The 14828-nt window shown below is 31.6% G+C and overlaps 1 protein-coding gene and 1 long non-coding RNA gene across 2 annotated transcripts; one reads left to right on the forward strand and one right to left on the reverse strand.

The window, feature by feature from the left end:
- The first annotated feature begins 2724 nt into the window (after window positions 1–2724).
- On the forward strand, window positions 2725–4732 carry LOC132639550 (ethylene-responsive transcription factor CRF4-like). Its single transcript, XM_060355989.1, has one exon. It carries the CDS (start codon window positions 3327–3329, stop codon window positions 4440–4442), a length of 1116 nt encoding a protein of 371 aa, XP_060211972.1. The 5' UTR covers window positions 2725–3326; the 3' UTR covers window positions 4443–4732.
- A 6637-nt stretch (window positions 4733–11369) lies between these two features.
- LOC132607590 (uncharacterized) lies at window positions 11370–12760 on the reverse strand. The gene is made up of 3 exons (XR_009570304.1): window positions 12237–12760; window positions 12051–12142; window positions 11370–11859 (listed from the first exon to the last, which is right to left on the reverse strand). It is a non-coding gene; the product is annotated as an uncharacterized LOC132607590 (long non-coding RNA).
- Between the last annotated feature and the right edge of the window lie 2068 nt (window positions 12761–14828).

Genomic DNA, 14828 nt, shown 5'->3' on the forward strand with positions numbered 1-14828 from the left:
AAAAAAAATTATTAATGAATAGTAATGGTGTTGCACCAAATTTGGTGCAACACTATTCATACACCAAAATGGTGCAAAAAATAGTGCAAGGTTGGAGCTCCAAAACATCATTTTTTGCACCAAAATAGCATTTGGTGCAAAAAATAGTGCAAGGTTGGAGATGGCCTAAGTAAAACTATTTATTGCTAATATTAGCGTATACTACAATTTAAGTGGGCGTTTGGCCATAAGAATTATTCACTTTATTCCTGAATTTTTTTTCACTTTTTTCACTTTTCAGCGTTTGACCATAAGAATTCCGAATACAACTTGAAGTTGTATTCCGGAATACCAAAAACTTGTTTTTCAAGAATTTTCACTTTTTTACAACTACATTTCACCAAAAACTACAATTTCAAAAATTATGGCCAAACACAACTGCAACTCCAAAATTTCAAAAAAAGTAATTTTTTTTTTTTATATCTATGGACAAACGGGGCCTAAATAACTTATTTTGTTCTAAAGTTGGATCCTTAAAAAAGTACAATTGGGGGTAAAATTCTATAAACAGTACAATTGATGAAACAGTCTCAAGAGATAATCACATTGTATGATACTAACTTATCTCAGTTGTCATGTGCCATTTGTGGGGTGAAAGATTGTTGTTGGGAACATTTTTACTGAAAAAAGCGTCGACAATTGGGACAATTGCTGCTTGTGAAAAAAAAGAAGGAAAAGAAGATAGTCATAAACATCCACACGCTTTATTGCGCGTCTGTTTTATACGCTCTGATGATACTACATTGGTGATGTTCGTTTTGATCACGGAGACCATAATCGCGTGAGATTAGTTAGCATCCTCGATAAAAGTAAATATAAAGAAGGTAAAACCCAGAGCCGTACAAAACCAAATTATTAACGGCGGCTAATTCTAGGTTGTCCACCACGTTATTCCTAGCTGTAAAGTAAATTTTAATGCATTTAAACTTCAAAATTTGAACAGTTTTAATCTTTGTCCAAAGGAAAGTCCAAGGATTCAAAATTTTGATCATAATAGTATAAATATTTGTCTAGACCATTAAATGCATATAAACTTTTCCTGCTCCATAGTCTTTTCTTCCTTTTCTAAAATTTACGAGAAAAAGATACTTCCACCGATTTAAAAAGAGTATCCACATAACTTTTATTTTTTGGTTAAAAAAAATATTTACTTATCAAATCAATAAAAAATTGATTTTATTTTTTCAAATTTACCCTAAGTGAACACTCTTTTTAAACCGGAGGGAGTACAAGAGTATATTTTGTTGATAGGAGTAAATAAAAAATGCAGTTAAACTATGTACAAAAAGAATAAAAGAAAATTTATTTTTTTATTTTTCATTCAAGTTAAATTTTATGGCCCTAAAGTTTGTTTCATTTACTTGATTCACAAGCATCGTTGCGTAAATAGGAAAGTTTCCATTCCAGGAACTTACCAAAATTAATGGATCGAAATCAACGAGCAGTAAGTACAGTAATTATTAAAAGTTAAAAAAGCTTTGCATTTACTGGTCAAAGAAATGAGTTGTAGCCAATTGCTTAAGAATTTGACCGACATAATTTTTTAACTGACCGGGCATCCTGGGCCTCACGTGACTAGTGACACGAGCTTCGAGATTTAAAATAGATGCTGCGTCAGCTGCATTTGAAATTCACTCATTGGACCATCTTTATAAGTAGGACCCACTAAATCTACGTGTCACTCACTACATATATATGCGGCGACTATTTATTCTCTCCGTCGGTTCTTGACGGAATCTTTGGACCCTCCGACACCGACGGCCGGTGACTACCCCTTGGACTTTCATACCCAAACAAGATGAAGCGAAAACTTATTCTGTTTCAATATTTAATGACTCTTAATTCCAACATCCACATTATATATTTAAGTACATAATTCAAAAGTCATTTTGATTAGTAAACATATTATTAGTTAGAGCACAAGATTCAAAACTCTTTTGAAATTTTAACTTTACACAGATTAAGTAAGGCTCATAAAATGAAACAGATTAAGCAGTACTCTCTCCGTTCACTTTTTACTTGTCTAATATTCTAAAAATAGATTTTTACTTTTAGCATATCAAGAAAATATAATTTTTTTTTCTTGTTTTGCTCTTAACATTAAGTACTCATTTCCAAATCATTTTTCAAGTCCAATGAGATTATACACCAATTAATATGGGTATTATAGTAAAATAGACACTTCATTTATTAATTCTTAAGGGTCGTGCAAAGTCAAAAGTGGACAAGTAAAAAGTAAACGGAGGGAGTAATTTGTTATAAAAATGATAAGCTTTTGTAATTTTATAAATAATTTGGCTTTAATTTTCTTAAACATGCTTTTATGGTTCTAAAATTTCATGACATATTTAGACTACAAATTTCAAAAGATAATTCTTAAATTTTTGTGTTCAATCAAACTGCATCATAAATTGAAATTAAAATGTGTATTATCATTAGATTCATTTATTCTTTTCCTCGCCCAGGAGGAAGATATTTTGAGAATCTGATAGTGTATGGTAGTGCCTTTTATTTTAGGTACATGTATGGTACTGCCATATTTATGAAACATTTAATAGCTTTAGAAGTGCAATATAAAAATAGTAGAGAACATAAAAGTAATAAAAATGATATGCATAATTTGGGGGTTGGAATTTCGGCTGGTGTATACTGTATAGGATCCTATAAAAGAGGTAACCAAGAGTTCTAGTCTCACGGAATTAGAAGACTCACAACTCTGTCTCTCTCTCTCTCATCATCTTACCTTTCACCATTCATCACGCAATACAAAAAACTTCATATCTTACTAGTACTGTTACAGTTTGTTTCAGTTCTCATATATCTCCATAGAGTGAACTGTGAAGAAGAGAAACATAGGATTACCTCGTGTGCAGAGACTTTGATATATTCCTTCTCTTTTTTAAACCATATGGTCTCTCCCTTTATTGTCCACTGAACTTTTTAAGCCCTCACGCTTACACAAAATCCTTTTTACCTTCTTCTTTCTAGTTCACTTTGTTAAAAGGACCTCACTTTGTTATCGGCTTCAAAACTTTGTGCTCCGGTGGTTACTTTTTTTTTTTAACCCTTTAAGACTATATTCCATCTTTTAACGACGTTGCTCTTTCTTTTTGTCAGATGTCTTTGGTTTTGGTTCTGGCTTCAGTTTGAAGCTTCTCTTTGACTATTCCTCTTCTTTTTAATGCTACTAGTCTCGTGTGACACTCTCAAAGCAATCTTCCTTTATATCTATACACTTCTCTGTTTTCACTGGACACTAAGAAAATAGCTTAACCCAAAACACTCTCATGGACCATCACACTATGCTATGTCCGATCAAATACACAGAGCACAAAAAAATCATCAGAAAAGTCACTAAACCCTCCATCATAAAACATAAGAAAACAACCAAAACCCGAAAATCCTCCGAGTTCAATCCCACTATTCCAAGAACTGTTCGGATATCCGTTACTGACCCTGATGCAACTGACTCGTCTAGTGACGAAGAAGAGCTTTCCGGAAGAAAACGTGTCAAAAGATACATCAGTGAAATCAGTATTGAAACATCATCAATCAATGATGTCATTAAACCTCTAAATAACGTCAAGACCATCAAGAAACAAAAGGCATTGAAGGTGAAGGAAGTCCAGCAACAGGCAGACGGAACTGTAAGGAAGTTTAGAGGTGTTCGTCAACGGCCATGGGGTAAATGGGCCGCAGAAATACGCGACCCGGCCCGTCGTGTAAGGCTTTGGTTGGGTACTTATGAAACTGCTGAAGAAGCTGCTATGGTTTATGACAATGCGGCTATTAAGCTCCGTGGACCAGACGCTTTGACGAACTTCATCACTCCACCAACCAAGGAAAAGTCAGAAGTCAATGTGTCTTCGAATTCGGGCTACGAATCGGGTGATGAATCCCATAATATATGTTCTCCCACTTCTGTTTTGCGGTTCAGAACTAGCCAATCCAGTGAAGAAGCAGAACAACAAAAAAGTGGGTCCGGGTTCGGGTCCGAACCGATTCTTGAAGAAGCGAAAGGAGATGTTTCGGAAGAACATTGTCAATTGGTTGAAGAACCAAACAGTGAGCTAACTGTTGAACAACTTGAATGCCAGGGTGAAACAAGCATCTCACCAGACTATTCAAACGAGTACTTGCCTAATGATGTTCCATTCTTGGATAATTTCTTCAACTTCGATGCTGCGGAACAAACACTATTTGAAGACTCGACGAGTTTCGCCAATGATTTGTGCACGTCGTTCGATGAAATATCTTCTTGGAATTTCGCGAATGACTTGTTATTAGACCATGATATTGGCAAGTTTGAGGATTCATTTCAAGACTTGGGTGCATTAGAAGTGGATAGTTTTTTCAGAGACATTGGAGAGTTTTCCAGTGTTGATGCTTTAATGGCCTTATAATCCACTATCTATTTCTCGAAAGTGTTCATTGTTGCCGGTTTGCCTATTATTGGCAAATTTTGTGTACCGGCGACAAAAAGAAATAGGCTAGTGCCTTCTCTGTTTTACTTATAGATTATATTAGAGTAGTTTGTTTTAGATTCTCCGTGTAAGTTAACGGAGTAAACAAGTAGAGTCTGGTTTTTCGTTTTTATCAAAAAATGTGTTTGATAATAAGTAGAGAGAGCTTCTACAGTGTTTCGATGTAATGCTCTACCTGGACTAAATGAAATGCATAATGTTTACTGAAACTTGAGTTGCTCTAGCTTCTATGTGCATTTAATTTTCAGAATCTAGTGTTTTTTCTACCATCGGGTATCTAAAATTCATTGACTGAACTTTAATTCAGATATGCTCAAAATACAAAATACAATTCCTGAATCTATTTTTTTAAAGAATGAAGAGATTCCAACTATTCCACCACATATGTCTATTGTTATTAGAATTTACAGTAATGTTTTATTAATAGGTAAATCATGTGTTAGATTGTGTGTATGCTAATAGTGCCAAAGTGGCATTCTCTTTGCCCAACGCGAGCAGGCGGGATTTGCGGTGGTTCACTTGACTGGGTTAAGTCGGTGTGTTCCACTAGTGTGAATGGCTACAAGCTTGTGTTTCTATGTGTGTAAATAGTAGTAGTAGTAGTAAAGGTTTGAACTTTGTGGTAGTTGAACATTTATATGTTTAGGAAAGGTGATGTTATGCACTTGTGTGCTGAAAATGCAGCGAAACATACAAGGACAATAATTATAATAATGCTATAGAAATAATAGTAGGCGGGCGAGTATTGATGAACATTATGGTAGCCGTTTATAACCATCACATATCGTAGCATTTTTGAGCTTGCTTTAATCTTGTTGCTTCTATTTATTTCTTCACCTATTTATATTTTTATTTACTTCATACATTAATTGTATTGAAAGATATTGAATTTTAAATTATATGTGCAGAATACCACTCAATCTGGAGCTCTCAAATAAGGACAATTCAATGAAATCGATGACTTGAAGCTAAAATTTAATAAGACAAATGGAACTAACATGGTTGATAAAGTGCAAGTACTGCTATTTAATGAGAGATAGAAAGTTAACTAAATTTGCTTACTTATTTCGAACAACCTAGCTCAACCAAGCTAAGAAAAAACACTGAAATTTATATTAATTAATTAACATAATTATATATAATAATGACAAAGTTTTGGGAGCCTTCGACTCTTGGGGCATAAAGGAGAAGTTTTAGTAGTCTTGCCTTAAACCAGCCATGCTCTCGAGATGAGAAACCATTAACTTCAATATATTCGGCTATTTCTGTTTAGCAATTTACTCAATGGACAAAAAAAATACGAGAGATTGATGGAATCATGCAAAACATTTGCCTTGCGCGGATATTTGGTAAATTTCGTTTATTTTTTCCCTAACAATATTAAACTCCTTAAAACATTCTGCTGCTAACAATTTACTTAATTTATAGATGCTGGAATTAAAGGGGTAAGTGATTGGTCAAAAGGTGAGAAAAGTTCAATCTAAAATGACATATAGTGAGTACCACTCTGGCTGTTTTTATTTCTGCCAAACAAAGAGAATGAAATGTCAGCAAATGCAATCGACATTTCCCAATTAGTGATTGCTCATATCTATTGGCAAAGCCCTGAATTTCTGGCAGATAATTGGCTCCAATTGTTGAAAAACTCCAAAGCTTTTATCAGCCAAACAGTTCACAATTCCACTATTTATACTGATCAGCATTGATCATTGGCTTCAAATTATTGAATTAATGTCAACCCTGTCCCTTTTGCTTTCTTATTAGTCTAACCGAACCTTCCTACTTTTCATGGGGTGAAAAGAATTTTCTTGCTTCTTTCTTCGTTTAGGTCCTTCTATTTTGAGGGAGGTGCAGAAGCGATGAGAGGATTTTCATCAACAGGTTTAATATTTATGATATTAGCTACATTTTAAAAAAAATTACCATGTATATAAAATGTAATTTTTTTTCCGCTCTTTAGCTCCGTCCTTAGCGGAAGCGTAAAAATTTAACCGCACCCGATATTTACACCAAAACATACTAATTTACAATGATTAAGTCAGGAGTAGTTCTATGATCCGGTGATAATTATTATGAGTGTATGTGAAGAGATGTTTCATGTGTTCATTGATTTGTGGTGATCATTGGGTCCCATCAGGTGTTCGTATCCGCTTTGAGGCTAACTTCATGGTGGGAAGTCCCACGTTGTGAATTGGCTAAAGCATCCATATCAAAGACTATTTCATTCTAAGAATTCAAACTCGAGACACCGATTTAGGAAAAAAGTGAAATATAATGATATACGAAAAGGAAGTTAGAGTCTCACATTTCCAAAAGCAAATTGGATGAGTTATAAGATGAGACACAGGTAGTTCACATGTTGTCATACTTGAGCAGCCAGCGTAAAAACAAAAGACCAACTGCTTATTTCAAGCTTATTAATTTTGCAGGCAGCCTACCATAGGATCCAAGTTGCAAACATAACTGTGGAGAAGATCTTTTAGAGTCCACCTACAATCTTTAATATTATGACTAATAAAACTATAAAAGGGTACTTTGCCAACAATAGAACGTGTTAAAATCTGAGTGTACGTTTCAAAGATTTGAAACATTGAGCTAGAAATTATTATACAGATTTAACTTTATGTGCAAAAAGTCCAAACAAACACTCCGCCTAGAAAATTTTACGTCTTTAAGAGGGATGGGCAGACTTCTTTCCAGTAAATACTTACCTCCATCATATGTTTATATTAAATTAAATAATTTAAGCGATTTAAATTTAAAGTGAAAACACATGCATATCAACTACTTCCACCGTTCCAAAAAAAAAAAGTGTCTCTTTTTCATTTTTAAAGTCAATTTGACTAATCTTCAAAGTTATATTAGACCAAATATTTTAAAACTAAAATATGGATATTAAAAAAATATACAAAAACTATAAATTGCATCTTCTCATGTCAATATGATGAAAATTTATTTTTTAAAATGTTGATTAAAGTTCACATACTTTGAATCTTAAAAAGCGAAAAGTAATAAGTAGATAATTTAAGACGGAGGGAGTAATATGTTTAGGTGATAAATTTGTGTATAAAAAATACATTGTATTCATTGGCTTATTATAAGCACTCGATGTACTGATCTCCGCACTGTGCATCTAACATTTGCTTATTATAATGAAGTGGTATGCACATAAAGGGTTTTCTCATTGAGAGGACGTTGCATTCAAACAAATGTTTAATTGTCCAGTAATTTGAATTGCCTTTGAATAGAGATTACTCATTAAGCCCTTTTCCCTTAGTCTTCATTTCACGTACGAAAAGCGTGTATAACGGTGTTGTCGTTGTCATCACTTACCTTTCTCGAATTGTTTCTCCATTTTAGTGATGATATGGTCAAAAGCCCTTTCCGACCATTCTTTCCTTAACAAACCAACATAATAATGATATATTATCTCGTGTCTCTCCCATTCATACGTGGAATCTTTAATTTTTAATACATTACACCTTCTCTCTATTTCTTCAAGTGCATATTTAGATGAATCACACTTGTCATAATTAAAATTTAAAGGCCTAGATTAAATTAATTTAACAAGCATCTTAACCATAATTAAAGATAATGTTTTTGGAAAAAATCTCATCTTCAACAAATTTTGGCTCCTCATTAATATCATCCCTTCAATTATACTTTCGGAATTATTTTAAGATAAAACGCTATCTTTTTTATTTATTTTTTGTTGAAATCTTGTAAACTACCTTTGACAGAAAAATATAAAAATCTAACTTATGTTGGGTAAAACAATCAGTATTTGGCGTATAAAATTACGCCAGAAATGAAAGAAACAAAGGGAGAGGAAAGAAGATATTGTAGAGTAGTAGTACTTGTAAAATGTTTAGAATATTTTCTGCTTAAAAATGAAGTTAGTAGTCTTTTTTTTCTTAGTTTTAGGCTTCTTCTTTATCCATGTCTGATCTCATTATACCTTTGATCTTTGGATTTAATTGGTCAGATAATTTAAAAAAAAAACGGAGAGTATTCTTAACTTTAGATTAGGGCAATGATATTAATGGGGATGTAAAACATATATCATGAAAATAATGATATTAAGTGAGGAGCCAAAATTTGTGGAAGATAGAGATTTTTTCCTAAAATTCATTCTTTAACTATGGTTATGATGCTTATTAAATTAATTTAATCTAGACCTTTTAATTTTAAATATGACAAGTGTCACTCATCTAAATATGTACTTGAGGAAATGGAGAGAAGGTGTAATTGAGAGGAGCCAAATCCTTGTTTCTCAATTCTAAAAAGGGTAGTTTACTGGGTTTGAATAAATTATTTTTATCTATTAAATGAAATCTTTGATTCAAATAATACAAGATTTGGCAATTACTGAGTCTTGCCAAACCGATAACCAGAACTCTAGCTTCACCCTTGTCTATCATTCTAATTTCGTCCCTATCTATCATTCTAGTTCACATCTTAAGATGTAAATGGGCGAAAATCATTTTCATCCCCTAAGTTTATCTTAAAAACCAAACACATCCCCCAGGTTTGAACAATTGACATTTTCATCCTCATCTCAACTTCCGGCCATTGACCGGTAAGTTAACCGATAGTTGACCAGTCGTTAAAGGGCTAAAATGTAATTTAGTAATATTTGAATTCAATAAATGCCCTTAATTAATCATATACATTCTTTTCATAATTGTCATTTCTAGTTCATGTGCTCACGTTGACTACTCATGTTTTAAAAAAAAAAAGAGCTCACGTTGACTAATGTTATTTGTTGCCTTTGGTCATGAATAATATTTTTTTTCAGAATATTTTTTCCAATTTTTTTTCAAATCAGTGTTTGGTTATAAAATAATCAAATTTTGCCAAATCCAATTTGAAGAAATGATAATTATGAAAAAAAACAATGTATATGATTAATTAAGGGCATTTATTAAATTGAGATATTAGTAAATTACATTTTAGCCCTTTGTATGACCGGTCAATTATCGATCAATGGCCGAAAGTTAAGATGGGGATGAAAATATCAATTCTTCAAACTTGGGGGATGTGTTTGATTTTGAAGTCAAACCTGGGGATGAAAATGATTTTCATCCCGTGTAAACTGTTAGAGAGAGCAGTCTCATCACATGAGGGTTTGATTCTCTTTTTGATGAGTCAAGCACGTGAAAATTCTTTTTCGACAAAAGGTGGCAATACTTGACCCCAAGAACCTGATCTGCCTATTTTGATATCAAGTGTGCAACCATTTCATCTAAAAGTTTAAGACCACACTTTCATTTACTTGCATCTTCAAAAATTAATGTTACCATCATTTGTTTATTAACATTTAAGGTCAAGATTGACAGACAAAAGTTAAGACTATTATGATAGAAAGGGAGAAAAGTTCTACTAAACCTTCAAATTGAGACAAAGCTGAAACCTGTCAGGTGTATTATCGTTCATTTATTCTCATTTTTATAATGTAAAGCGCTACATACTTTCGGAAATTAACATTAAGATTTCAAACATTCCGACTAATTACTTTATGTTAAAGGGACAATATTATGAGTAACATATAGATGCACGTTACACTCTTATTGAGACTGAAGGAAAAAGTTAAACAGGTTGAATTTGATGAAAATAGCATATGAGAAGTTTTCACACTTAGAAAGGAAAAAAACTGCAATATCATCTTGACACTTGGCATATAGACAAATGAAATAGTAACATGCGGAGTTGCAAAAGATTTTATCGGTTGCACGAGTGCACATTGTTTTTCAGATTCAACATGACCAGCAAAAGTTTAAGTGTTTTTTATTTTGGATTTCATTTAATTACCAATTCACCATTGCTTAGACAACAATCTTGCTACTTGAGTCCTTAAATTACCATATATGAATGTTCTTTAAGGTTCTATGCGTTAAATGCAAGTAAAGTTTTAATAATACTACGTCCTTCTGCTTTTCTAGATTTATAGCAAATGTGTGCACGCTCAAGAGAAGCAGATAATTTATAGAATGATCAAACACGTGCGCATGCATCTTCATGCAGAGAACTACTTATATACTTAGTGGCTGGTAGTGAACATAATTCAACAACTTAATGTGTGGGCTGCTTATAATTAAGTGGAAAGATCACCATTAAGTACAAATTGCCCCGGTAATTTATCGTACCTGCACATGATACCTACACCAATTTATTAAGCAATTTTATCATGACAAATTAAGAGGCTATATTTGTTTGGTGAAAAATATCGGGTGCATATAAGGTTTTTCATTTAAATTGGGATTTGAGTCACCAAGGAGGTAAGTAAATTATATCGGGGAAGAAGGATCATTGCTGATCGAGTATAGAATCATTTGTTACCACTACAACAAATTTCATTATTTGTGATGAATTATTTTGTCACTTAAAAGTCATATTTCATCACAAAAGATCTTTCGTGACAAAAAAAAGTTCGTCAATCTTTCGTCTGTAAAAGTGGGTCGCTAAAAGTATATGGAGACAACTTAGTGTTTCGTCGCTGAATAAAGTTATATTAACTACAAAATAAAATTTCGTCCCAAATGAGTAGTATTTATGACAAACCTATTTGTCATGCATAGCGTAAAAGTTTTGTAGCTAAAAATATTGTACGTCACTAAAAATGTGATTATTACCGAGAAATCTAATTTGTCACTAACTATAATTTTAATTAGTGATGATACAGATTGTCTTTAAAGCTATGCATAATTTGTAGTTAAAAGAATGTGATTACGTCACTAAACGCTATATGCTTTGTGTACGAAAGGAAATTTTCATCTCTAAATAATCAAATTAGTGACAAATTTGTCTTTCTAGGAAAGGCACCAATTTCATCGTTGAATTTTTTTTTTTTTTTTTTGTCAAGACTAATTCGTCACTATACATTACGTTAATTTGTGAAAATTTCAATTGTCATCAAATAAAGTTAATTTGTAATTAAAAATATAATTATGTTATTAATATAAAGGCCATTATGGAATAAATTACTTTTTTCACTGAATTTAAAATTTGATGCAGGATGAAAATGTGCAATACAATCTACTTTCCGTAAATAGATACTTTGTGATCAAAAGCATACTAGGGAGTATTTAAATCTTTAAATAAAAGACATCACAAAAGTCATACAAAACCAACTGCTAATTACATCTATAATTATGCGATAACATATTGGTCCAAAATTGAGTAAATAGAGTGAAATCACTAATCATAAAAAATCTAATTGAAATACATGAATAATGGTAACTTGAAAAAGAAAAAGTATGTTGCTTCCTCATGTACTAATGCAACATCTTTAAACTAAAAACTTCACTCTTGAGACACTTTTTGCACCTTCATGTGCCTGTGTGAAAAGAAAAAAAATCATAATTTAGTATATACTTTTTTGATATCATGATTTAAGCAAAGTACATCTTCAATCTTTAATCATAAAACTAACATTAATTAGTGAAGAAAACAAAAGAATGAGAAAGAAATAGTAACTTCTATATAAAATAGTTAACTATTCGATTATAAGGGTCAATAAAAACCTACCTCCTTATTAAAAGGATGTTAAGAATTCCTCCATTAAGACAAATTATGTGCTGGAGTTGAAAACTCTATAGAATAACTGTTCCTTGTGCTAACTGAAATAAATATTCAAATAAAAATTATAATAGGAACTTTTATTAGGTAGAGATATTGATGAGTAAAAACTACACAAGAGAGGGGTTAATTTACAACGATTGTTGGATGACCATCAGGTGGGGAAATAGCAAGACATTGAGAGAGAAAAAAACAGAAATACACGCAGGGAATTCTTTTTTCTTTGGAGTGTATGTAGTAGCATTTGAATTGGATACTTCAAGTTTATCTGAGTGGGGTTGGTCGTGGGTTACAGGGAGGGAATATGGGGAATGGGTGACATAGGGAATTTTACACCAAAATATTAGAGGGAAGCCAAAATAATTGAAAGTCAACTTTTGTTATTTTACTTTCCCTCCAATATTTCATGTCAAATTCCCATACTTAAAAAAAAAAAAAAAAGAGCTTAAACGACTTACCATTAAATATTAAAATTATATTCCTATCTTTGATTTTTGTATTATGAATGGTTTCAACACTTTTTACCTCACAAAGTCACTTTGAAAACAATTTTGTATAAGCTTAAGTGACTAAAACACCCTCAAACTTGGCACGAATTGCAACTTTAGTCCTCAAACTATTACTGCACTTCAAGACACTCCTAAACTTGGCAAAATGGGTTTTAATTCATCCCCGAGCTGCCACGTGGCACAGCAAGTGTAGTCACACGCCAACAGGCGCGTGAGGGTGCCACGTCAGTTTTTTTTTTAAAGAAAATAAAAATCAATTTTGGAAATTCATAAAAAAGTATAAATTTTAAAAATCAGAAAAAACTATTTTTTTTTAAAATGTGGAAAACCCATTTTTTTAAAATAAATCTGGACTGAATTTTTTATTAAAAAATCTGGAACTTTTTAAATCTTGAAAACTGAGAAACCCGTTATTTTTTTTTAAAATCTGGAAATTTTATTTTTTTTAATTAAAAAACCTGGAAAACTAAATAAACCCATTTTTCTAAAAAAGAATCTAAAAAATTGAATTTTTGATTAAAAACCTCGATTTTTTTAAAATTTGGGATACTGATTTTTTTAAGAATAAAGTGGAAAACTGATAATTGTTTTTCTAGATTTAAAAACTAATCTAATTTTCCGGGATTTTTTTTTTTTAAAAAATGGGTTTTCTACATTTAAAAAAAAAACAGTTTTTCCAGTTTTTTTTTTTTTTTTTTTTTTTTTTTTTTTTTTTTTTTTTTTTTTTTTTTTTAAGAAGTGTCTTAAAAGAATCATGAAAATCTAGATTTTTTAGGACACTTTTAAAAAAATATCAAGTTTTCATTTAAAAAAAAAATCCATTTTTCACAGATATTTTAATTAAAACTGTAGTTTTTCAGTTTTTTTTTTAATCAAATTTTCCAGATTTAAAATAAATATTTCATTGTTCAAGATTTTTTATATAAAAAAAAATCAGTTTTACATTTTTTTTCAAAACAATTTATTTATGTGGAGGACACATAGGATGAAAATGCCATGTGGCATTAATATTTTACACGTGGAGACCACATAAGCCTTATTTTACAGCTGGACCCGCGAGTGACTACACTCACTCCGGGTCATGAGCTCAGGGTGTAATAAAACCCATTTAGCCGAGTTTAGGGGTGTCTTGAAGTCCATCAATAGTTTGGGGACTGAAGTTGCAAAACATGTCAAGTTCAGGGGCATTTTAGTCACTTAAGCCTTTTGTATATGATCGATATCATATATGCACATGAGCAGGCTTAATGTTAGGATACTTGTACATATTATTGGTAAGGTAGCACAAATTTGTATATTTAAAATAGATTAATTACAAGTTTAATGACAATACAATTAAAGTAATTCCGGGCTTGTGTGACCCATACAACGTCAAAAATAAGTAGAATATGGTACCATGAGTATGGGATAAGTTAAGGCATCGGGTGCTGGTCGCGTCTCTTTTAATCTGGGGGTGACATTAATACTGAAGAGTCTCAAATAAATGAAATAAATAATGATTGAGATAAATTGTTTCTCGAAGTAACTATTACCAATACAGCGACAGAATCATGGCCAATTTATTTAAGAAATAATAATAATGCAAAATTATGTGATAGAGCTACGATAAAAAAATTATCTTAAAAACTTTTCATATAATAAATATATTATCTATTGTAATGGATTAGTGATAGATTTACTATCACGATTTTAATTTATCTGATCATTAGAGATACACAGTGCGCTAATCATTACAAAAATTGTATTGAATATATATTTTGGAATGTTTTTTTGAGTTATGAAGTAGAAATTAGAACATATAAAACATATTCGACGTAAAACATTTTTCAAAATACTTTGTTGAACATAAAATTTATTATGCATTTTTCAATTTTGACTCTCCAAATTTTAAGTTAACTTATTAAGTGGGCGTATGGCCATAGAAACCAAATATTTTTTACTTTATTTGAAATTTCTGAAGTTGAAGTTGAAGATGGAGTTGTGTTTGGTTATAGTTTTGTAATGAATCTTTGGTTATTTGAATGTACTAAAAGTGAAAAAAAGTGAAAACAAGGTTTTAGGCTTAAGTTGTATTTGAAATTTTCATGATCAAACGGTGATTTTCAAATAAAATGAAAAAAAAATCCGAAAAAAGTGAATAATTCTCGTGACCAAATAGGCACTAAGCTTTGTGAATTTTAAAAAGAGCATACATATCTATGTATTATTATTATAAAAT

Source organism: Lycium barbarum, chromosome 1 (genome assembly GCF_019175385.1).
Source record: "Lycium barbarum isolate Lr01 chromosome 1, ASM1917538v2, whole genome shotgun sequence".
NCBI lineage: Eukaryota > Viridiplantae > Streptophyta > Magnoliopsida > Solanales > Solanaceae > Lycium > Lycium barbarum.